We start from the raw sequence: 24,007 nt of genomic DNA, 5'->3' as shown, positions 1-24,007 counted from the left end.
ACCATATTTTTATCTTTACATTGGGTAGGTGAAGGTAGATCTGTGTTTTCTTTTTGTTCAATTGAATCAGTAATGTTTTACAGGCTTGTCTTGCAAGTAAATACTTTTCAGAAAGGAAATTTAATTAGAACGAGTATAGAGAAACGAAGATAGAGAGATATAATTCAGGTTACATACTTTGATTGACAGACAATTCTAAATAGTTATCAAAGGTACCAGGATTATAATTGAGTACGCAAGACGCGCGTTTCGTCTACACAAGACGCATCAGTGACGCTCTTATCAAAATATTTATGAAGCCAAACAATTACAAAGTTGAAGAGCGTCAGTAAAAATAAAATTCACATAAAACTCTAGATGGATAAAGACGCACCTGATTATACTTTGACGGAACGGGTTATGAATATCAAAACCCTCATCAACGTTTTGTTCCCGAGGCTATCACCAGCCCAGTAGTCAGCACGTCGGTGTTAACATTAAAATCAATTATACTGTCATTTTTATGAATTTCCTGTCGACAAAACTTTGAATTTTGCGAAAATCTAAGGATTTTCTTAAACCAGGAGTAGTTTACCTTAGCCGTATTTGGCACAACGTTTTTGGAATTTTGGATCATCAATGCTCTTCAACTTTGTACCTGTTTTGATATGAACATCACTGATGAGTTTTGTATAGACAAAATGCGCATCTGGCGTATTAAATTATAATCCTGGTACCTTTGATAACTATTCTCGCTATTTCGTAGAACTTGCATTGAATTATTTTAGTCTAAACATGCATGCAATTTTAAGCACTTAGCGTTAATAAAACAACAATAAATTATTGGATAATTAAGGTTAATTGGTAAAACAAAAGGTGTGCTTGGAGATCTGTACATTTCAATGTAGAAACTGGATAAGTGTAAATTTTTAAAGCATATATCAATATCGTACATTATCAATATTATTATTTCTGTAAGATATCGGTTGTATCATATATTGTAAACCAACTAATTTTCGAGACAGATTTAATATCGCGACTTTCGCGAGTAGAAATCGTCGCGAATAGGTAAAACTTGGAATGTATCTTAATTAACTTCATCATGTAAATTAGAGAATTGCGTAATTAAATCGCCGCGCAATGGGCTAGAAAGGACTAAACGCGAAATTAAGTATCCACGGACATAACTTGATAACAGTATATATATCCTTGCAATTAATATAAGTTTCTTACCTCCTATAGATTTATGGGGATATGATTGGTTAACGGACTACACGTGGTGACTCTACATATTTTGTATAGGGTGCCCTAAGCAATACATGGTTATTTACTATATAGGGTTAGTAACCATATGGGGTTAGTAAGGAGTTACTCCCCTTTCAAAACAAAAAAGAAATCTGAAAGGTTCAAACAGACGACAAAACTGATAATGAACGATTGAAATACATTCATAAAACAAATTTAAACCTTAAACGTTGTTATTGTTGGCATTTGTTTTTTGTATAGACAAACGGAAGTAGGTTCTTAAACATGTTAAAACTAAGTATTAAAAACTTAATCACTTTGATAGGCCGATAGTTTAAATATCACATGTGAAGACAGTCGGTAAGATAAATTCGTTACACAGTGTGCTAGTGACCTAATACGATATATATGGAGTCAGTAAATTCCATTTGGGGATTCGAATTTTGCCCTCACCACATATGGAATTTAGTGACCCAATATCTATATCGTGAACACCATATAACTAATAGAATCAAAGGAAAATATAAAAAAAAGCAAAGGAAAATATAAAAAATCGCAAAGAAAGATATATGACAATCCAGAAAAGCCAGGTGGACGCCTGAAAGTTATAGTTTTATATTTATTTTCAATTACATATACGTTTTTGTTTGAGTCTTTGTTTCGTTTTAGCTAAAATGATTGACATAAATTATATGAATCAATGTGTTGTTCGGTCACTTGTTGGATAATTTTTCAATTAGTTATTTTATAACTAATTTTATTTGCTAATTGGAAATTAAGCGGAATAAAATAATTTAATACAGCAGAGAAGATAATTCTGTTTTAATTGGTTAACCGACTTAAATAAAAGAGTGAGCTATTAATACTGTAAATGTATGATGTCTCTAGTCTGGTCAAAGGGTCAGAGTGCCCTACTTAATTAAACGATAAATTGTTGAAATTAGATAGCATGTTTTCACGTGCAGAGAAATTTCACTTATGACCAATGCATCTTTCTTATTGGTCAATGATCTTGCGGGTCAGTACGAGTTCACGTGTAAGTGTATTGTGGTTACTTCCTTTTATCATCAGCATTTGATGTGTTAACTTGTGATTCTTATCAAATAATTTGTTAAAAATTCCCACCCACATACCGCCCTTAATGTCATCTTTTGAAGTAGATATGTATATATGTTTATTTATGGGGCAGATTTTTCTCCCCACCTTTGCTATTCTTTGTCATTTATTCAATTGACATGATATTAGTTGATGTAATTTCGTATTAATTATATATTATTATTTCATATTAAATATGAACTTTTATGTCAAATGTTTTATTTGCAAAATGTATTTTTTGCATTTTATGATTTTGAATAAATGACCTTTTTTCTTCAGTTTAGTTTTTATATCATATAGCAAATCAAGCTCAGACTCTGGCTTGTGTATACATAGTATGTTTATGATATCTAGCTGTCTGTCCTAAAAATCTTTTTAATTTCTTATCTACTTTTGAACGTTTGTAATGAATTTGAGATCTATCTTCTTTTTTTTTTTTTTTTAGAAAATCGCTGAAAGAGATATGAATGGCCTAAGTACACTTTCCATGCATTGTAAATGTACCGAAAATGTGATCTGATCTGATCAGTGCTGCTTATGTATATACAAAGCTAGAATCAGTCTAATTCAATAGGTCATACTCGGTGGCAAGACAAACAGGATTGTGGTTACAGCAATTGAAACATATTTGTCCTTCATTGGGATATCCTATTACGGTCAACCAACTAATGATGATGCCCGGGACACAATTTCAATTTATCACTTCGAACTCTAAGGTTTTATATCTTCTTTATGAGCAGCAACCTCTATCAAGGAACTGTTAATAGAAAAACCAAGCCCTGGAGTATTGATTTATTTTGGAGATATATACTCTTTAGTATGAAATATCATTTAACATCATTTTCTATATTAAAATTAAACGTTTTGCACATGGATCACACAATTATATCGATATGTTCACATTCATCTACAACGATTAATGTCTACTATTTAAAATTCCACATAGAGATCGACTTATTACAATAGAAAATGTGGTATGATGGCCAATCAGACAACTCTCCACAAAAGACCAAATTACACAGACATTAACAACTATAGGTCACCATATGTTGAATGCATTCAATGTTTCAATACTTTTTGCGATCTAACTGTATAATGTTAAATCTAAAACAATGTTTAAATAACCCTTAAAATACTAACTTACTTTTAAATTAAGAAAACATGCAATATATTAATTTTTATTTTTGCAAAAATTGGGAGATGAAAAAATAAGCCAAAAATATTACCCTTTCCATATTGATTCGGTTATTTGTGTCGCTGTGATTTTATCTTTATATATTACACATACCTTTTAATTTTGTATCCTTTAACAAATGAAACATGATTTAATATATTTGTATTAATAATATATTGGAATTAAAGAGAGATATGAATGGTTTTACACTTGTCTTTTTTACCCTTCATAGTTTGCTGTTCGGTGTCAGCTAATTATATAAGTTCCGTGTTGAAGACCGGGGACAGTAAATTCTATATATGGATTCCAGCTGCGCCCTCACCCCATATGGCATTAACTGACCCCATATATATCGTATTAGGTCACTAAAACACCATGTAACTAATAGTAGCAAAAGAAAATATCAAAAATATCAAAGAAAATATCAAAAATGACAAGGAAAGATATATGACAATAAAACAAACTGGTGGATGCATTAAAGTTATAGTTTTATATTTATTTTAAATTACATAAACGTTTTTGTTTGCGTCTTTGTTAGAATTATTATTTGTTCGATGTAGGTCACATTCATGAAAGGGAAGGGGAATGTAGTTACGACGTAAGCAACATATCCGATATCATTTGTGAAACGGTTATTCCATAACAATCAACCAACTCGTGATGGAGTCCGTAAAATTTACGAAGGGATGATTTCACTTTCACCGTTTGAAACTCTTGGTTTAATAGCTTCCTCGTGAGCAGCAACCCTCTATTAAGAAATTCATGATAGCAAATGCAAGCACGGAAGTATCGTATAAATTGGGAGATATATACCCCGTATGCAGTGGCTTCTTGAATGTTGCTACTTAGAAATGGAAAGTTCACAATTGGAAAGCTGAAATCATTTCTTTTGTCGTAACGTTTTGTTTTCAACCAACCCTATGACCTTTGATATATGTTTACAGTTTTTAGATTCTGAATCACAATTATGTCACATTAACCTATTATATTTGTTTGCTGTACTTAACCAAATTTGCTAATTTATCGGAACTTCAGACATCAATTATACGGACGTTAGAATAGCTACAGGTTGGGTTTCGTTTTAGTTAAAATGATTGACCTTAATTATATGAATCAATGTAATGTTCGGTCACTTGATGGATATTTTTCTCTATTTGAATTTTTCGATTAGTGATTTTATAAATCTTTTTAATTTCTTATCTACTTTTGAACGTTTTTAATGAATTTTAGGTCTATCTTTTTTTTTAAATATTTTGGTTTAGAAAATCACTGAAAAACATATGAATGGCCTAAGTACACTTTCCATGCATTGTAATTGGTACCGAAAATGTGATCTGATCTGATCAGTGTTGCTTATGTATATACAGACCTAAAAAGAGTCTAATGCATAGGCCATATTCGGTGGAAAGAAGAACAGGATTGTGGTTACAGCAATTGAAACATATGTGTGCTCATTTGGGATATCCCATAACGGTCAACAAACCCGGATGGACAATTCCGATTTATCACTTCGAACTCTATGTTTTATAGATTCTTTATGAGCAGCAACCCCCTATCAAGGAATTATTATTAGCAAAACCAAGCCCTGGAGTTATCGATCAATTATATCGATATGTTCACATTCATCTACAACGATTGATGTCTACATTTAAAATTCCACATAGGGGACGACTTATTAAAATAGAAAATGTGGTATGATGGCCAATGAGACAACTCTCCACAAAAGACCAAATTACACAGACATTAACAACTATAGGTCACCATATGTTGAATGCATTCAATGTTTGAATCCTTTTTGCGATCTAACTGTATAATGTTAAATCTAAAACAATGTTTAAATAACCCTTAAAATACTAACTTACTTTTGAATTAAGAAAACATGCAATATATTAATTTCTATTTTTGCCAAAATTGGGACATGAAATATAAGGCCAAAAATATTAGCCCTTTCCATATTGTTTTGGTTATTTGTGTCGCTGTGATTTTATCTTTATATATCACACATTCCTTCTGATTGTGTATCTTTTAACAAATGAAACATGATTTAATATATTTGTATGAATAATATATTGGAATAAAAGAGAGATATGAATGGTTTTACACTTGTCTGTTTTACCCTTCATAGTTTGCTGTTTGGTGTACGCTAAAGTTCCGTGTTGAAGACCGTAGTTTGACCTAAAATTGGTTATTTTTGACAAATTGGGACTTGAATGGAAAGTTTTCTTATGAGCACTCTTACCACATTGCCTCATATCTATAGAGTTCCATAAAAGAAAAAGCTACATGGACGACATCGTGCAGTTTTCGCAAGTTACGATAAGGTGTGCGAAATTAACGCATTTTACTGAAATATTATTTCGCTCAATATATAGACAATAAAACTTTATAAACAGATGAAAAAAGAAATGGCAGACGGTTTGCGGAATTGCAAAATGTTTCCGAATATATCCAATAAGGCTAACCTTTAATGTGTCCATATATCAAAATGAAACGTTCTTTTTGCCACCTTACAATGATGGTTTGTTTGAAGTAGTTAAAAGACAACCAACATTATCATGTTATAACTATACAACACAAACGGAAAGGTAAGCAGGTAACATGTGACGTTTGTCGTGTTAAAGAGCATTTTGGAACACATGATTATGCGTTGGTTGTCATATATAAAGCCTTAGTCAAACAAGACCACGATGACACAACGCTCCCCGCGATCTAAAAAAAAATTTATGAGCGGCATGAAAATGTAAATTTTCTATGTTTTCACGTTGCTACTGCGTTCTCATTACGCTTCTACAACGACCCCGCTACGCTTATATCATGTTTTCACCACGCTGAGTCTACGAACTCACTACGATTATCACGATCTTACTACGACCATTCCACGATCTTACCACGCTTCTTCTGCAATTATAGCACACTCATATTTACGATCATACCACGTTCATTTTGAGATCTAACTACGCTCTCAGCAACATTGTGTTCCATATACATACTGTTCAATTCCTTCTGATTTTAATTAATACGTAGAATTCTAGAAAACAACACTGTCATGCCACAAAAATCTACCAGAACTCGTAAACGCGATGGTAGTGGTTGATGGACTTTGATACGAATCCTGATTCGGATGAGATGTCGGACCTGACCAATTTAACCTGAGTCTCAAAGGTATTGATAGTCCATCAAGATCAAATGACGATGCTTTAGTGAACAATAGTGCGGATGATACCGATGTGTCAAACATGGTTGAGCTGTTGGTGAAAAGGACAAGAGGTCAAAATTACATACAGATAAACAATCCCGGGGAGCTTTTATATATGTATTGCATGTGATAAATAAAACGATGAGAATGGTAGTCGTAGTATGAACGTAGTCAGGTCAGAAGAAGAGGGTGATGAGGACAACATGGGCGTACTAGAATCGTACTATGATCATAAACAACGTGGTATAAACGTGGTATAGTCGTAGTGGAAGCGTGGTTGGGTCGCGGTGAGAACTTGGTGATCATAGAAAGGTCTCCCCGTCTAGTATCTCGCTTTCGCTACGATGATACATCTATCTTTGCGATATGACCACACAACCTGACTGCGCTCGCACTTCACTTCTACTATGACCTGATTTCGGCACGACCGCCCCATGATTGTTTTGAAAATGGGGTTTACATGGCAGATTTGTTAATTTTATTGTTTCGGTTCGGATATTCACAACTTTCGGAATACTCAGGATGATACATAAAAGATCAATATATTGTTTATACACATCTCAATTGTCTTTCCCCTCTTATTCGTTGTGTCATTGGGTTCCTGATTGATTGACGTTTCCTTAACCATATTGATAGATGATCTGTCGCTAAGTGATTGATAATTCATTGACGTTTCCTTAACCATATTGATAGATGATCTATCGCTAAGTGATTGATAATTCATTGACGTTTCCTTAACCATATTGATAGATGATCTATCGCAAAGTGATTGATAATTCATTGACGTTTCCTTAACCATATTGATAGATGATCTATCGCTAAGTGATTGATAATTCATTGACGTTTCGTTAACCATATTGATAGATGATCTATCGCTAAGTGATTGATAATTCATTGACGTTTCCTTAACCATATTGATAGATGATCTATCGCTAAGTGATTGATTATTCATTGACGTTTCCTTAACCATATTGATAGATGATCTATCGCTAAGTGATTGATAATTCATTGACGTTTCCTTAACCATATTGATAGATGATCTATCGCTAAGTGATTGATAATTCTTTGACGTTTCCTTAACCATATTGATAGATGATCTATCGCTAAGTGATTGATTATTCATTGGCGTTTCCTTAACCATATTGATAGATGATCTATCGCTAAGTGATTGATAATTCATTGACGTTTCCTTAACCATATTGATAGATGATCTATCGCAAAGTGATTGATAATTCATTATTAGGAAATTGGAGCTTGATTGTAAATGAGGCAGCTGTCAACCAGATATTAAAATAATGTAGATTTATGTCTCGATATGACAAGTGTTAAGAACTTAAAGCAATATATATCTAGGTATATGTTATTTATTGATTAGCGAGTCAATGATAATAACTATAAAAACAATATGTAAATATCTTATTACAGTGTGAAATCGATTAAATTTGAGTATGAAAATCAACGTATTTATGAGATTACATCGATCGTAGCAAAATTTTCGAACTCAAAAAGTCAATGAAAAATGTGGATGATACAGCAAAACTTCAAAAACAAGTCATTGACACATACAGCAACAACAAATACTCCTACAGACACTTCTATTCCCATGATAACAACATAGCTGTGTTTCTATTCCTCTTGAATTCTAGGTGTTGTTTTTCCTGAGAATAAAAGATTATATCTAGATCATTACTATTTCATATGAAAATGTGAAGTACTATTCATTGAGAAAAAACAACGTTATGAAGCATTGACCTAATACATCTACAGGTAAACAATTCACAGGAATTATCCATATTCAAATCTATAATTGATAACGATAATTAAACGGGATCCAATCACAGATCTTTCATTAACAATTTGAAATAACAATTCAAGGCAGTTCTACTATCCATTGAAATTAATACGCGTTAAAAGTCAAGATTTGTTATTGTGCATTATTGCAATATATTATATTGCTCCTATCATCATTAATTTAAATTCGACACGACGCCATGACTTGAGACAAAAACTAAAGTAGTGTAGCGATTTTCAAAATTAAATTCAAAAACGAAAACTGAAGGAATCGCATTTTCTTTAAAAAGAGACTGGCCGCGACGACACATGGCTTTGTTTAGCGTTGGCACTATGAATGAACATTCCAGTTTTTAGTGAAAATACTAAGGATTGCTAATATCTCAACATTCATAACATTCATAACATTTATTAATTGGAAGAGGCCGTCCCAATCCCTTCAGAATATAATCTAATTTCGTTGATTAAATAGGTCACCTAACTGCCTTTTATGAAAACAAGTTGAAATACAACTGTATACAAACTGTCCTGCCAAAGCGTAAAATGTTAAGTTCATTTTTCATTTGTAAATATTTAAGCATCGATCTGGATTACTGATGGTAAAACACATTCAACAACTTTACTCCTTTTAAAAAAATAGCCTCGTTCGTTTTCTATTTCTACTGTCTTTTCTATCCATTTTTGTGTCCATTATACGCTTGTATTGAGTTTCGTTTATTGCTTTGTTTATTATGTTTGAATATCCATTTGATATATTTCTCTTTTCTAAATAAATACCTACCACATATAATTTCACTTTTAAAACATTAGCTGGTTTTCGAACCATATTATTTAAACGTAAAATCAGTTACTCTCAACAACATAACGGATGTCTAAATATGTTTTGTAACAAGACTAATAAAAGAACCAATTTTATTTGCTAATTAAGAAGCAGAATAAAATAATTTAAGACAACTGAAAAACTTCCATTGTTAGCCAAGCTGACCTCTTCCCTTTCTCACGACAATTCGACAAAGTTGCCACATCCACTGAATGCATGGACGGAAGTAAGAGTAGCTACACAAGGACTAAAAGCATATAATATGTCACGTACAGAAAACCATCAAAATTCGTTATTCCTTCCATAACCTATCCACAATTTGTTCTACCTAATTTTCCGATTGCTGCAATTATTGATACTATTACATATGTGGCAATCCTTCCTAAAATTACATTTTACAACACTTTTCATAATCATGCCGAACATGGACAAATATTCGTGTATCTGCTTCTTCATGATTACAAGGGAATAGATTGCGGGGTCAGCACAAGTTTACGTGCCATGTGTGCACTTCCTTTTATCATTCACTTTCGTCTTGATAAATTGTAGTGGGAGATATTATGGACATAATTGTGCAAATCGTGATACAAGCATGAAATTTGGTATAAAGGTTGACTAAATGATACTTAAAAAAAATCCGCTGCTGGCCAGAAAAAAAATTCATTTACTGGATATGTCAAATATTCATTTTTAATAAATATGTGATGTAAGGATGGTAGCCACCAAACCTGGTAATTAGTTTTTACTAAAAGAAGTTCAAAGAAAAGTTTTGCAGAAAAATCAGTATTTTCAAACTTTAGAAAACAGTTATTTTAGAAAATGGCCGTGGTCATCTTGAAAAAAAATATTTTTTTTTATTGGCCAGCAGTTATTTCTTACAAAGTATATAATAATGCTGCTTTGTGGTAATTTTCATGCTTGTATCATCATTTGCACAAATCCCTCGATTTTGCTCGCTAATATCTTCCACTATTGTGATTCTAAACCATTGCGTTAAATTTAAATTTCCCACCCGCAAACTTCCCTTTATTTTATCTTTACCAGTAGTTTTGTAAATAAATTTTTTAAGTTGGGCAGATTTTTCTCCCTACCTTTGCTATTATTTGTCATTTATTAAATTGATATGATTTTAGTTGATGTAATTTCGTATTAATTATGTATTATAATTGCATATTAATTATGAACTTTTATGTCAAATATTTTATTTGCAAATTGTATTTTTTTGCATTTTATGATTTTGAATAAATGACCTTTTTTTGTCAATTTTATTTTTATAGATAAAGCAAAACAAGCTCAAACTCTGGCTGACATGTTTATATGTCAATAAGTTTATGCTATCTGTCTGTCTGTCTTAAAAATATTTGTAAGTTTAAAACATTCATATATATCCATTATCCTTTAAAGACCCCATTGATGACCCGATATTATATTCCAATATTACCTGGGGCATTTTGACTTTCTGTTACTTTATTGCTTGTAAACATCGATTCTACAATTTAACATGTAAATAAACTAATTTAAATGTGTTAAAATAGTTGCCTCATTCGGGTTTTTTTTACTGTCTTTTCCAATGTTTTGTTAATACTTGTTTTGTGTGTCATTTTTTGCCTCGTTTATCATGTTTGAATTTCAATTTGGTATCTTTGTGTTCTCTTTTAAAATACCAATCACATATAATTTCACTTTTAGAAAATTAGATAGTTATATAATATTTCAAATTAAAAACATTTAAAGCAGAATAACAGACGATGTCATAATACATTTTGTAACGCGACTCATAAAAGAAATCTGTGTCATTTGCATTTGAATATAGACATTATCCTTTAAAGAGCCCCATCGTTGACCAGGAAGTTGGAATTGACGATATTATATTCCAACATTACCTGTGGTGTTTTGGATTTCTGTTTCTTTCTTACGTCTTGTAAAGGTCAATTCTAAATTTAAATTATTCGTAAACTAGTTTAAATATGTCAAAGTTGATCTTCAAATAAACAGTACTTTAAGAAGATAGGTTTTTCGAAGTGGATGCAATTTGATCAAGCGTTGATACGCATGTCACTCAATAATGAATGTAAGTTAGATTCAGCAGATATTTACCCTTTCAGCAAGCAGCTGAATACCTTTTTTATATGTTGTTGTGTGTGTAACTATACACGATAATTTGAAGTAATAGTTTCCATTTTAACCCAACTTATCTGAATATGTGAACATACAGAACAGAACAGTAAAAACTTATGACTCTGTAAATTTTGTCTAACTGACGGACAGACGCAAATAACCAGTTAGATATTTCAACTAGCAATGATAATATTTAGAATCTTGAAATTATGAAAAAATTAAAGCCAAACAACTTTTGTACAAAATCTCAACTACGGTAGAATATAAGTTTACCTGGGTATGTAGCGTTACGGTGTAGGTACGTTTCTTCACAATGAATGTCTTTACACACAAACATTTTCTCAAGCTCTATTATGTTCCCCTGAATATTGAATTGAAATTCACCATCTTCGAAGGCATTTGCAAATTTCATCAGTGCCTTATCTACACGTGTACCATTCTGTTTATCTTTTCTTTCATCGGTTTTTGGTGGTACAGCTAGATAAACAGTTATTTCTTGTGACAATACGCAAAACCAACGTATACCTTCGTTTTTCCAACTCATCTTTGTTACAATGTAAGAAAGGAACTTCTCGATCATAGCATTTGTAACGTGAATATTGATCGTCGGCGTGAAGAAAAGTCTCATTTCCGTGACATTACATTTCTTATCTGATGTTGAACAATTTTGAATTAAGTTCATGACATGCAAAATGCTTGGAACAAGATTTTTGTCGATAGAATCCCGAATGCTCCAAAATATAGTCCATTCATCATCATGGGAAAAATCACATAATGATATCACACCAAGGGGTTTTAAAAGACACTGGTTACGTACAGAAGTAGCTTTATTTTCTACAGTGGAACAGTTAAGATGCAACCATTGTTTCAAAACAGGGATCATTTGGACCTTAAATCATTTTTGAGCATTATCCAACCAAAAAGAACCATTTTCGGATATTTTCTTTTTAGTTTCTGACGCAATATTACAAAAGCTATAACCTGATTCCAACAGTTCTTTGTAATCTGTTCCATCACAATAGTATTTTAAGTTTAAGCAATGGCGAAACCAGAGACAGTCAAATCCAGTAGGAGTGTAACACTGTTCTGATATCGGTAAAGGTGTAGTTAAAGTAGTCCTTGAGTATTTTGTCACATGAAGTCCAGGGGTACATGCACAGTCGTTAACAACAAGTCCATTATCTATATCATGCAATTCAATCATACACTGATACCAACAGTATTTTGGGCGTAGGCCGTAAATGATTTCTTCACAGGCAAAACGGTAATTCGTTTTCATCAAAACATAGGAACCTGTTAGACATGTTGCATACTGTGGTTTATCGTACTTGTCCAACTGTAAATCGTAAATCCCACTTGGTCCATAATCGGGATTACAGTGCCGCAAACCTGTCCATAGAGTTATTAAACCTAGCATAGAAATTGCTCAGCACACTTGTTGTACTATACCTATCACTTTAAAATCCGCTACCACAAAAGTGAACATTAAACACAGATCATAATTGTTTTCTTTGACAAATTAAAACAAGAGGTGCTGTGAAGGATACCAAGGGGGAAATAATCAGGATTTAAACGAATTCCCGTGTAAAACCTGAATAGATGATATGGTGAGTGGTGGGTAAGGCGTACTGAAAACGTTTTATCTTGCAAAAATATATGTTTTACTTGATATTTTGTGTTACCTGTGAATATCGAACATAAATTAAAGCCATATAACATGACTAATGAGCACTGTTTTTCACATCAACTATAATATTTTAATTATATGGGCATGGGGATTTTCAACACCATCTCATTACCATGTAAACAGAATTTTGATGTATTTGAAATAACATGATCTTTATAGCCAGTTTGGTGGCTTTATACAGCGACTATTTATCTTTATAGAAGGGAGGAATAAGATATCTTGAAAACAACTTATGTTTTTGAAAAACACGACGTTTTTTTTTTTGGTTTTTTTTTGGTTTTTTTTTTTTATTATTGTTAGGGATGTCATGATAAAGCAATAAGAAAAGCAAGGCTAAAGCCGTAAAATAATCAGCCAAATAAAGAATAAAATGATCAGATTATTTTATTAACGCGGGATTACTGTATCTGTACATCAATGTAATACCAATTTGTTCCTTTCCTGCCATGATGTTATAAATAGTTTCTGTACATTGTAATTTTGTTTAAAATCTATCAAAGCCTTATTTGCAAGGTAAATCCAATTAATATGGGCAAACGTTTTTAATTGACATATTTGCAAAAATATTTCTTGAAGTCAAAATTTGGGTTACATGTGATAACTTTACGTTTATTAATATATGAGTCATATTTTGTGTTTAAGATAAAAAATTAAAAAAAAGATTTATGACTCAATTCATAATAATTTTATACGTTTTAGTTTACAATAAGGTTTTCCCAAATGATATTCATAATAGAATTCTAGTTCTTAATACATAGTTTCATGTGCACTTAACCTACACAAGACATATATCAAAGGCGCAAATAAATACATTACATCATATAAAAACATACATATCATTTTCTAAAAGAAGATATAATTGCAAAATGCTTCGGTAATTTATATTTATGACACCTATTTAGCATATGAATTCAGTATTCCGTATCAGTACCTTGATAATATTTTTTTGTTTTTCATGTTTTTAATAATCATTAGTTTTCCCGTTATACTGTAGAAATTGACCAAAAAAATGAATTTCTTAAAATAGATCTAATATTATCAGAAATATTTTTTCATGCCGTTTTATTAAAATACATGTTTGAAAAAATATTGTTGATAATATTAGATCTATTTTTAGGTATGCATTTTTGCAATTTCTACTGTATAATCTGAAAATGCATGATTATTAAAAAACAAAAACTATTATCAAGGTATCAATACGTGCTACTGTATACTTCGGTTAACCTTTGTTAGAAAGTAATTTGTATGTTCCTGGATTTTAATATTTCAGTTTCGCTAGGTAAATTAAAAACGTAAACAAATCAAGACTGAAAAGGCCGGTTATCGTTTTCTTTTTCAAATTAATCGTATTTGGACGATAAATTTTCCTCGGTCGCTCCACACGGTGTGTTTATTTCAGTGGAAGTAATCTTTTTTTATTGTTTCGTTTCGGTTTATTCACAACTTTAGGAGACTCGTGGTTATACTTTCTAAAAATACATAACTCCATTATCTTTGAAAATATCACATTCTAAAACCATTCAATAATGGTTTTCCAAATTTATATTACAAAGCATAACTGATAAATTAAATACTGTTAGTAACTAATCATAAGAAAGGAAATAGGGTTAGATGGTATATGAAACAACTATCAACGAGATATCAATTGACGTCTATCAAACCTTGTACATTGCCATAAGTTAATTATCGTCTGGACAAATGTCAATAACTTAAAACAATAGATATTTAGGTATATGTTATTTATTGATAGGGAAATCAATATTAGTAACAAAGAAAACAATATGTAAAAGTCTTATTACAGTGTTTTATGGATTGTGTTTTGATATGAAAAAGAAATTAATGATGCACTGACATGGAAAATAACGTCAAAATAATTGTGGACGCTATCGATACAGCCAACCATTCAAACAAAATCCTTGTATCTTGTAGAATACATGAATATAGGTTTTAAGTAATTGGTCGGGGAAATATTCCTCACTTCATAATTTACCGGTAACATACACAAACATCACTAGAAACAAGAGCAAAATGAACGAGATTGGATATATTAACATGGTTAAAATTTGACAAAAATATTTCATGGTAAAAAGAGTGACAATTAACAAACGGAAACGAACTCTCGTTCCTTGTATCGTTAAATTTAGTACAGATTGTCCTTAGTAAACAATTGAAATACTTAAGTCTAAGTAAGGACAGTAATTGATTTCTATTTTTAATTTTGTTTTAAAACATTCTCTTGGTAAATTCCGGGTCTATATCAAGACAATTCTTCAATATTTTAAATAAACAAAAATACTTAAAGGACTACAATCAGTGTCCAAAGAAATATTTATAACCCGTTGAAGACTAGCCATAATGAATATTTACACTTTTTTAAGGCCGAAACTGACACATACAAAACATATCTTTCAAAACAAAAGCAAAACTATAACATAACAACATTCTTTGTTAGTCTTGTTAGATTTATAATTTTGTTCATTTATATATTTAGGAGTTAAGTATGCCATTCATTATCACTGAACTAGTACTCATTATTGTTTAGGGACTAGCTGAAGCACCCCTCCGGGTGTGTAATTTTCTTGCTGTGTTCAAGTCCCATGCCCTTCGACTATTTTCTGATTTTGGTCAGGTGGTTGTCTTTTTCACACATTCCCCATTTTCATTCTAAATTTTATTGGATGAAAACTGTCAAATGTGTATACAAAATATATCTACACAAACACACACATACTCACATACACACAAATATCGTTCAAATGGTTGTAAGTACTCGATTTATGTTGTTAAAATAAGCCCAAGAAAAAAATATGTAAATCTAGGATCCATGATTTTTTATAAATTCTTCCCAGAATAATATCCATGGGAATTTTGTATTTCGTTAATTTTGTAACAATGAATTACTGATCGAGCTATGTACATTATTAAACAATTATACTTAATGGGTAGCAATGATTTATAAACAAGTGAACGCCAGAGTTGCATATTGAAATCAAATCCATGTACAAGTTTATTCCTAGTCTTCCGTTAGGATGAAATGTCTAATGTCACGTGGTCTGTTTAGTCGTACCCATCTTGCTAAGCACATGACACAAACAGCAACAACAAATATTCCTAAAAACACTCCGATTCCTATCCCCATGATACCAACATGGCTGTTTTTCTTTTCCTCATGCTTTCTAGGTTTTGTTTGTTCTGAAAAAAAAAGATATTATCATCATTGCTATTTCATATACATCTGGGAAAAGTTTGTCAATATATATGTTTATGATACGCATCAATGCATATGTAAGGTTATAACTAAATCATAATATATAAATGCATCGACAGATTGACAATACATTAGCATTATTCATGTTCTGAGCTATATCTGATCATGAACATTAAATGGAATACATGTATATCGAACATTAAACGGAATACATTTATATCGAACATTAAACGGACTACATATATGTTGTTAGTTGATGTGGTTCATAAGTGTTTTTAGTTTCTCGTTATTCTATAGATAAGACCATTGGTTTTCTAGTTTGAATGGCTTCACTCTATTTTTTGGGGGCCCTTTATAGCTTGCTATGTGATGTGAGCCAAGGCTCCGTGTTGAAGACCGTACCTTGATCTATAATGGTTTTTTTTAGATTGTGACTTTGATGAAGAGTTCTCTCATTTTCACTCATATCACATCTTTTTACATCTAGATAACAATTTGAAATTAAAATGTAAGGCAATTCTCTGGTCCATTAAACTCAAAAGGCGTTAAAAAGTCATGATTGCATGTTGTGCAATATTGTAATCTATCACATTATTCATGCTATCATTTGATTAAATTCAACAAGACGGCCTGTCTTTAGATAAAGACGACAGCAGTGTACTGCTTTGGAAATCTAGTATAACTAAGTCAATTATGACAGAAAATTCTAATTAAAATAAATGAAGGGAATCGCCTTTCCATCCAAAAAGGAGCTAGATCAGCTGCGACGACAGGGAACGCGCCATATATTTCAAAAATCGAAACAAAAAAGGAAAATCACAAAAAAACTGAACTCCGAGGAAAAGCCCCTTATCAAATGGCAAAATCAAATGCTCAAACACATCAATCGAATGGATAACAACTGCCATATTCCTGACTTGGTCCAGGCATTTTCTTATGTAGAATATGATGGATTGAACATGGTTATATAGATAGATAAACCGCTCACTTGTATACAGTCGCATCAAATTTCATTATATTGACAACGATACAAATCATTGATGATTATTCCTAATGCAACAATTGCACACTTAATATACCACATGGATAGGTTATCAAGAAAATTATCAGTTAATAATTGATTGGCAAACAAAACCGTTCAATATAGTTCAAAACTAGACGGTATATTAATCATAACATCGAATCATCATCGGAATAAAAACGGCTTAAAATAAAAAAAAATATTTCATTTTTAAACCCCAGAATTTTAAGGAATATCATTATCATCTTAGTCATGTATGATCTTAGAATAAAGACGTTACATCGGTTCCCAATCCCATCGGTTTAAATTTTAACTAGGCTTTTATCTAACTAATTGGTTTAGATTTACAAGAAGGATATTTCAGTATAGTTTGATTTCGAGAGGTACGGTTCACTTTTTGTTATTAATCAGAAACTTAAACTTGGATCGCATTGATTTGACATTTTTTCGTTTCAAAATTATTGTATTGTATTGTATTCATTATTGTTTTCTTTTATTTTTCTATGTGTCTCCTTTATCCGCCTGTAATTTTTTACTTATCTTTTTTTGTTTTTTTGTTTGTTTGCTAGAACTAATTAATGGACAAAGGACACCCCAGTGATAGGTTTACAAAGTCATTTTGATATGCCAATACAATGAAATATAATAAAGGAGGGGCGATAGATACCAGAGTGACAGTCAAACTCATAGATCGAAAAGAAAAAGACAATGCCATGGTTAAAAAAGAAAAAACAAATAGACAAATAATAGTACACAATACATAACATAGAAAACTAAAGCATAAGTCACTCAACCCCACCAAAAACTTAGAATGATAAGAGGCAGACTTAACCGTACCTGTTGTATTTGCCATCTCTAATTCGGTGGGATAAATGCATTCAGCTTAGTCACCATATTTTTAATTATTTCGTGACAAAACATCAAGGTAAATATATCTGACATATCAAAACAAGTTGAAATATAACAACAGCGTACACACTATCCTGTAGAAGTGTAAACTGTCAAATTGATTTGTCATTTGTAAATAATAGTCATGGCAATGAGTACCCGAGTACTCGGGTACTCGATCAGAAGGCCGAGTACACGAATTTATATAGATATAGGAAGATGTGGTGTGAGTGCCAATGAGACAACTCTCCATACAAATAACAATTTAAAAAGTAAACCATTATAGGTTAAAGTACGGCCTTCAACACGGAGCCTTGGCTCACACCGAACAACAAGCTATAAAGGGCCCCAAAATTACTAGTGTAAAACCATTCAAACGGGAAAACCAATGGTCTAATCTATATAAACATGTACTCGGATACTCGTTTGCCTTTAATAAATCTTCAGATATTCCTTCTCACATTTCCCCTCTATTCAGTTTCCTTTGAAATATTGTTCGTAGTACTAGTAACAAGAATATAACGTAGGATACTAATTGCCATCCGCTCTATCATTTTATACGCAATTGCTGTACAAACTCTAATATGTCATTACAATTAGAAAGATCATTACATAGGGAACATGCATGTGTCCTAACTAAGTTTCAATTTGACAGTACTTCAACGTCATCAAAAACTACCTTGACCAAAAACTTTAACTTGGAGCGGAACAGACGGGAAAATGAACAAGAGAACGGACAAATACACCAAAAACCATAATGACTCGCTTATCGTGTGAAATATCCCTTTGGTATCTTTCTCATCACCTTTAGAATGCCAACCACATATAACTGCGCTCTTAGAAAATAGCTAGTTATTTAAAAGTATTGTGTTAAAAGTAAAAGCAGTTGGTCTTAAAATAATAACGAACTCTAAATACGTTTTTAACGAGAATAATAAAAGAAATCTTCGTCAGTTTTAGACATTCATATATAGACATTATAATTTAAAGATCCCCATAACCATTCGTATAAAGACATTATCCTTTAAAGACCCCATTATTGACAAGGAAGTTGGGATTCCCGATATCATATTCCAACATTACCTGTGTTTTTTTTAAATAGTTGGATTTTTATGTACAAAAAAAATACCTATACTTTAAATAGGTAAACTTTTTGAAGTCTGTGTACTTTGATAAAAAGTCGAAACACAAACTGTTAATGACCAAATGAATGTATTTTAGCTTTAACAAATAAAAGCCGTCAACAACCTCCTAAATGACCTGTTGTTGATATACTTTAACACGTTAAGGTACGAGTATTTGGAGTAAATTTCTAATTTGAACTTAATTTAAATAAATATGTGTACATCAAGCACAGCACAGCACAGTAAAACGTATGATTCTGTAAATTTTGTTAAATTGGACGCAAATAATTTTCGAACTTATTATGGTAAAATTCAGAATCTTCAAATTAAAACAACAGTGTAAAGCAAGCAACATTTAGATTAAAATATAAGGTTACCTGGATACGAGGCGTTACGGTGTAGGTACGTATCTTCACAATGAATGTCTTTACACACAAACATTTTGTCAAGTTGTATCAATTTCCTTTGAAATTCACCATCTTCGAAGGCATTTGCGAATTTCATCAGTGCCTCGTCTAATCTTGTACCATTTTGCTTCCCTTGATTTTTATCGGTTTTTGGTGGTACAGCTAGATATACAATTATTTGTTGTGACAATACGCAAAACCAACGTATGCCTTCGTCTTGCCAATTCATTTTTGTTACAATTTTAGAAAAGTAATCCTCAATCATTTTGTTTGTAACGTGAATATTTGACGTCGGCGAGAAGAAAAGTCTCATTTCCGTTATATTACTTTTTTTTTCTGGTGTTGAACAATTCTGAATTAAATGCATGAAATGCGCAATGCTTGGAACAAGATTCTTGTCGAATGATTCTCTTATGCTCCAAAATATAGTCCATTGAACATCATTGGACAAATCGCATAATGATATGACACCAAGTGGTTCTGTAAGACATTGATTACGTACAGAAGTAGCTTTATTTTCTACAGTAGAACAGTTGAGATGCAACCATTGTTTCAAAACAGGAGTCATTTGAACTTGAAAGCATTTCTGAGCACTTTCATACCATAAAGAACCATTTTCGGAAATCTTCTCTTTAGTTTTTGACGCAAAGTTACAAATGTTTGAACCCAATTCAATCACTTCTTTGTAATCCCTACCATGACAAAAATATTTGGAATTTAAGCAAGTACTGAACCAGAGGCAGTCATATCCTGTAGGAGTGTGACATCGTCCAGGTATAGGCGAATGTGTTGTCGAGATATACCCAGGGTATTTTGTTACATGTTGTCAACTCAACCATACACTGATACCAGCAGTATGTAGGACGTATTCCATACAGATTTTTCCCACAAGCATATCGGTAATTCGTTTTCATCTCAGCATAGGCATTTGTTAGGCATGTTGCATACTGCGGCAGATCGTAGCCTTTTAATGGTACACAGTCGTAAACTCCGCTCGGTCCATTATCAGGATTACATTTGCGAAAACCCAGGCAAATGGTAATAAGACCGAATATAATAATTGCTATACCCGCCTTTTGCACTGTATCCATGGCTATTTAAACTGTAACTACAAATGTGATTATCTAACATGGCTTTTAAATTCTTTTGGTGTAAACAAATTTAAAAAGGGGTACGGTAAAGGTAAAGGTTTTTTACGGAGAAAACAATCAGAATTTTAGCGTACTAGCGTTTAAATCTCATAGGTAGATATTATTAGATATATATTATTAAAGTGTTGAGTAAAATGTAATGTTTTTTCTTGATAAAAATTATATCATATTAATTTCTACGTTATGAAACCTCTGTATTATTTTCTATCACTAAAACTTCCTGTTTTATAGAATTATCATTTACTTAACATGTTTACATTGTTTTCATATATGTATTTCATTATCAAATAACACAGACAAAAAGAACATGTACCAGGGATAAAATAACAAAAGATACAAATTCGAATATAACGTTTGTCAATACGTTTTCTTTCTCAAGGTTTAACATTTCTTAAGTTCAATTGTCAAGCATAGATACCAGGAACATAGTTGATAAAGACTAATCAGTGATCCTCAAATAAAAAAAGTTAAAAGGGTCAATTAATCAACCAAATAGAGGCAATATAGTTCATATATAACTAAACAAATGTTTTGAATAATGAAATAATTATGGAATGCCATGAATTATATGTTGAAGTTGAAATAAATCCTTCGTAAATTTTACGGACGCCATCACGAGTTGGTTGACCATAGCTGTTTCACATATGATATCGGATATGTTCCTTAAGTCGTAACCAAAATTACCTTTCCTTTCATGAATGTGACCTACTGAATTAGACTATTTACCGGATTCGTTATAACATGAGCAAAAGACGGTTGCCATATTTGAAGCGGAATCTGCTTACCCTTCTGGAGCACCTGAGATCACTCCTAGTTTTTGTTGGGGTTCGTGTTAGTTATTCTTTAGTTTTCTATGTTGTGTCATGTGTGCTATTAGTTGTCTGTTTGTCTTTTTTGTTTTTGGCCATGGCGTTTTCGATTTGTGATTTTGACTGTCCTACTGGTGTCTTCCGTCCCTCTTTAATAGAAAATATATCATTATATCAAAATATTCTTAAAAACTAATGGGAGCAAATTTGTCAAATCGACTTTATTTAATAGTAAATTATTGCAATCTAGTTGTGCACCTTTAATTCTTATGCTTGTTTTAATACCCCTTAACTGTCAATAATATCAGAAAAAGTGATATATTGTTATTTTTATTTTTTGAAAAAAAATCGGGACGTGACAATTTTGGCGAATAAAATGAGCCTTTTCCATATAGTTATCGTTATTTATGTCACTAGGTGTCTGTCTTATATATATAATATATAAATATCTTATATCTACAAATATAAAAAAATACGACACTCTAAGGAAAATTCCAAACGGAAGTCCCTAACCGATTGGTAAAATCTAAAGCTTAAACACATCAATCGGATGGAAAACACCTGTCATATTCCTGACTATAGAATATATCAAACATCTTTTTATTCTTAAGGAGCGACTGTAATATGTTTTCTGTATATGAAGACATAACATCAGAAATTTGGTGCACACTGAATAACCCGCGTAGTATTCAATGCATAAAAAAAACACATTAAATTATATTAACAGGTAAAACAGGATATTGACGGTATATGGAAGTGATACGCACATGTTCAATTTGACCACAATCATGTCAATATTAAAAATCGAAATACAAACATGTCTTTCATCCTTGAAATTCAACAATTGTTTGTCTGAGAAAGTTTAGCGAAATATACCAAAGAGATATTCCCAATACTAAGTCAACACACTAACAATGACGAAAAATGATTAAAAGACAAACAACAGTATGTATATACAAAACAAAAACAAAATATTACGACAGGCAACACGGACAACACGTACATAACTAAATCGGGTCGAACTCTTGGAAGCAGATCCTGTTACGTATGTGGCACTTTTTGTTTTGAAGAGCATTGATTGTTTTCTGTTCTCTTTATTAAAAGATCTTGTTCTAGTAGTATTTGCTGCATTCAACATTATTTTGACTTCACTTTTTCGACTGCATTAAGGAATAGTTCATCTTTTATATCGAATATTTTGAAGAGCAAGAAGCTTGTCATAATAGCATGTCGATTATAACAAATATTTTAAAACCAAAAAAATTAACTGCAATATGCTTCAAATAGTTACGCATGACAGATCCTTAACTCATGATTGAACAGCCATATTTGAATAAAAAGTACAGTTATTCTGCATTTTAAGAGTTTGAACTGATTGAAGTAATCTAATTTGCATATCCTGTTTACCCAACCTTGACCGGAGTGGTAGTGACAGATATTGACATCCTTTGTTGTCAGTTATATGTCGTCCGTCGTCTGTTAACTTTTATAACAATTATTTCTTCTGAAACAGCTGTCAGATGACTTTCTGTAAAGGTATTGCCCGTAAATGATGAGTTTTGTCCTTTTTCTGTATTTTTTATAAAAAATTAAGCTTTTATATTATATTTATGCAGCAAAAATGATCACTAACACCAGATGTAACAGTCAGCTAATATTGTCAATCGTTTTGTTATTTGAAACTTCTGAATACGTATTTTCGTATTTGTCGTCTTTTAAATTAAACAAAAATAAAAATAAAAATACTGATCTCAAAGAAATATTCAAAAAGGAAAGACCCTTATAAACACAGCAAAAAACTTAAATAACAAAAATTTCGAAGTCCGAGAAAAATTCTAAACAGAAAGTCCCTAAGCAAATGGCAAAATCAAAAGTTCAAATACATCAAATCAATAGATAACACATAAAGGCAACAGCAGTATACCGCTGGTCAAAAGTAAGAAATCGATTGACTGTTATATTCTTGACTTGGTACAGGCATTTTCTTATAGTAAATAAAAACATCTTCTAATGACGCCCCATAATTTGTCAATCTAACAATTGAAAGCAATTGAAACCCGACTTGTGTATCCACATAGGCCCCAAACACGGGTTTGTTCACAGTGCATTTCTATTACAAAATAGTGAAAATTAACAGAATCGCTTCTACGCTTTTTCAATAATAGTTTAACGGTGTGGTTTTCTTCTTATAGGGCAAATTATAACGAAATTATAGGACACTTCATTAGCAAGATATCGACATTTTCTGTTCAACGGCTCTTTAATTCTTTTGGTCAGCTTCCGAAATACTAGTT

At 31.8% G+C, this 24,007-nt stretch overlaps 1 protein-coding gene and 1 long non-coding RNA gene across 3 annotated transcripts; both read right to left on the bottom strand.

The window, feature by feature from the left end:
- Window positions 1-5,971: 5,971 nt before the first annotated feature.
- On the bottom strand, window positions 5,972-20,931 carry LOC139527209 (uncharacterized). Its single transcript, XR_011665297.1, has 3 exons — window positions 19,724-20,931; window positions 14,306-16,297; window positions 5,972-6,160 (listed from the first exon to the last, which is right to left on the bottom strand). It is a non-coding gene; the product is annotated as an uncharacterized lncRNA (long non-coding RNA).
- On the bottom strand, window positions 8,122-12,853 carry LOC139525990 (uncharacterized). Of its 2 annotated transcripts, XM_071321176.1 has the most exons (3): window positions 11,692-12,853; window positions 10,742-10,789; window positions 8,122-8,347 (listed from the first exon to the last, which is right to left on the bottom strand). In XM_071321176.1, the coding sequence occupies exons 1-3, from the start codon at window positions 12,299-12,301 to the stop codon at window positions 8,316-8,318; spliced, it is 690 nt and encodes a 229-aa protein (XP_071177277.1). In that variant the 5' UTR covers window positions 12,302-12,853; the 3' UTR covers window positions 8,122-8,315. The 2 variants fall into 2 exon arrangements, 1 of the variants encoding a protein (XP_071177277.1); XR_011665076.1 differs by lacking the exon at window positions 10,742-10,789.
- Window positions 20,932-24,007: the final 3,076 nt, after the last annotated feature.

This window comes from Mytilus edulis, chromosome 6 (genome assembly GCF_963676685.1).
Source record: "Mytilus edulis chromosome 6, xbMytEdul2.2, whole genome shotgun sequence".
NCBI classification, from domain to species: Eukaryota; Metazoa; Mollusca; class Bivalvia; order Mytilida; family Mytilidae; genus Mytilus; species Mytilus edulis.
Note: the sequence above shows the minus strand (reverse complement) of the source record. Positions and strands in the feature narration are given on the sequence as shown.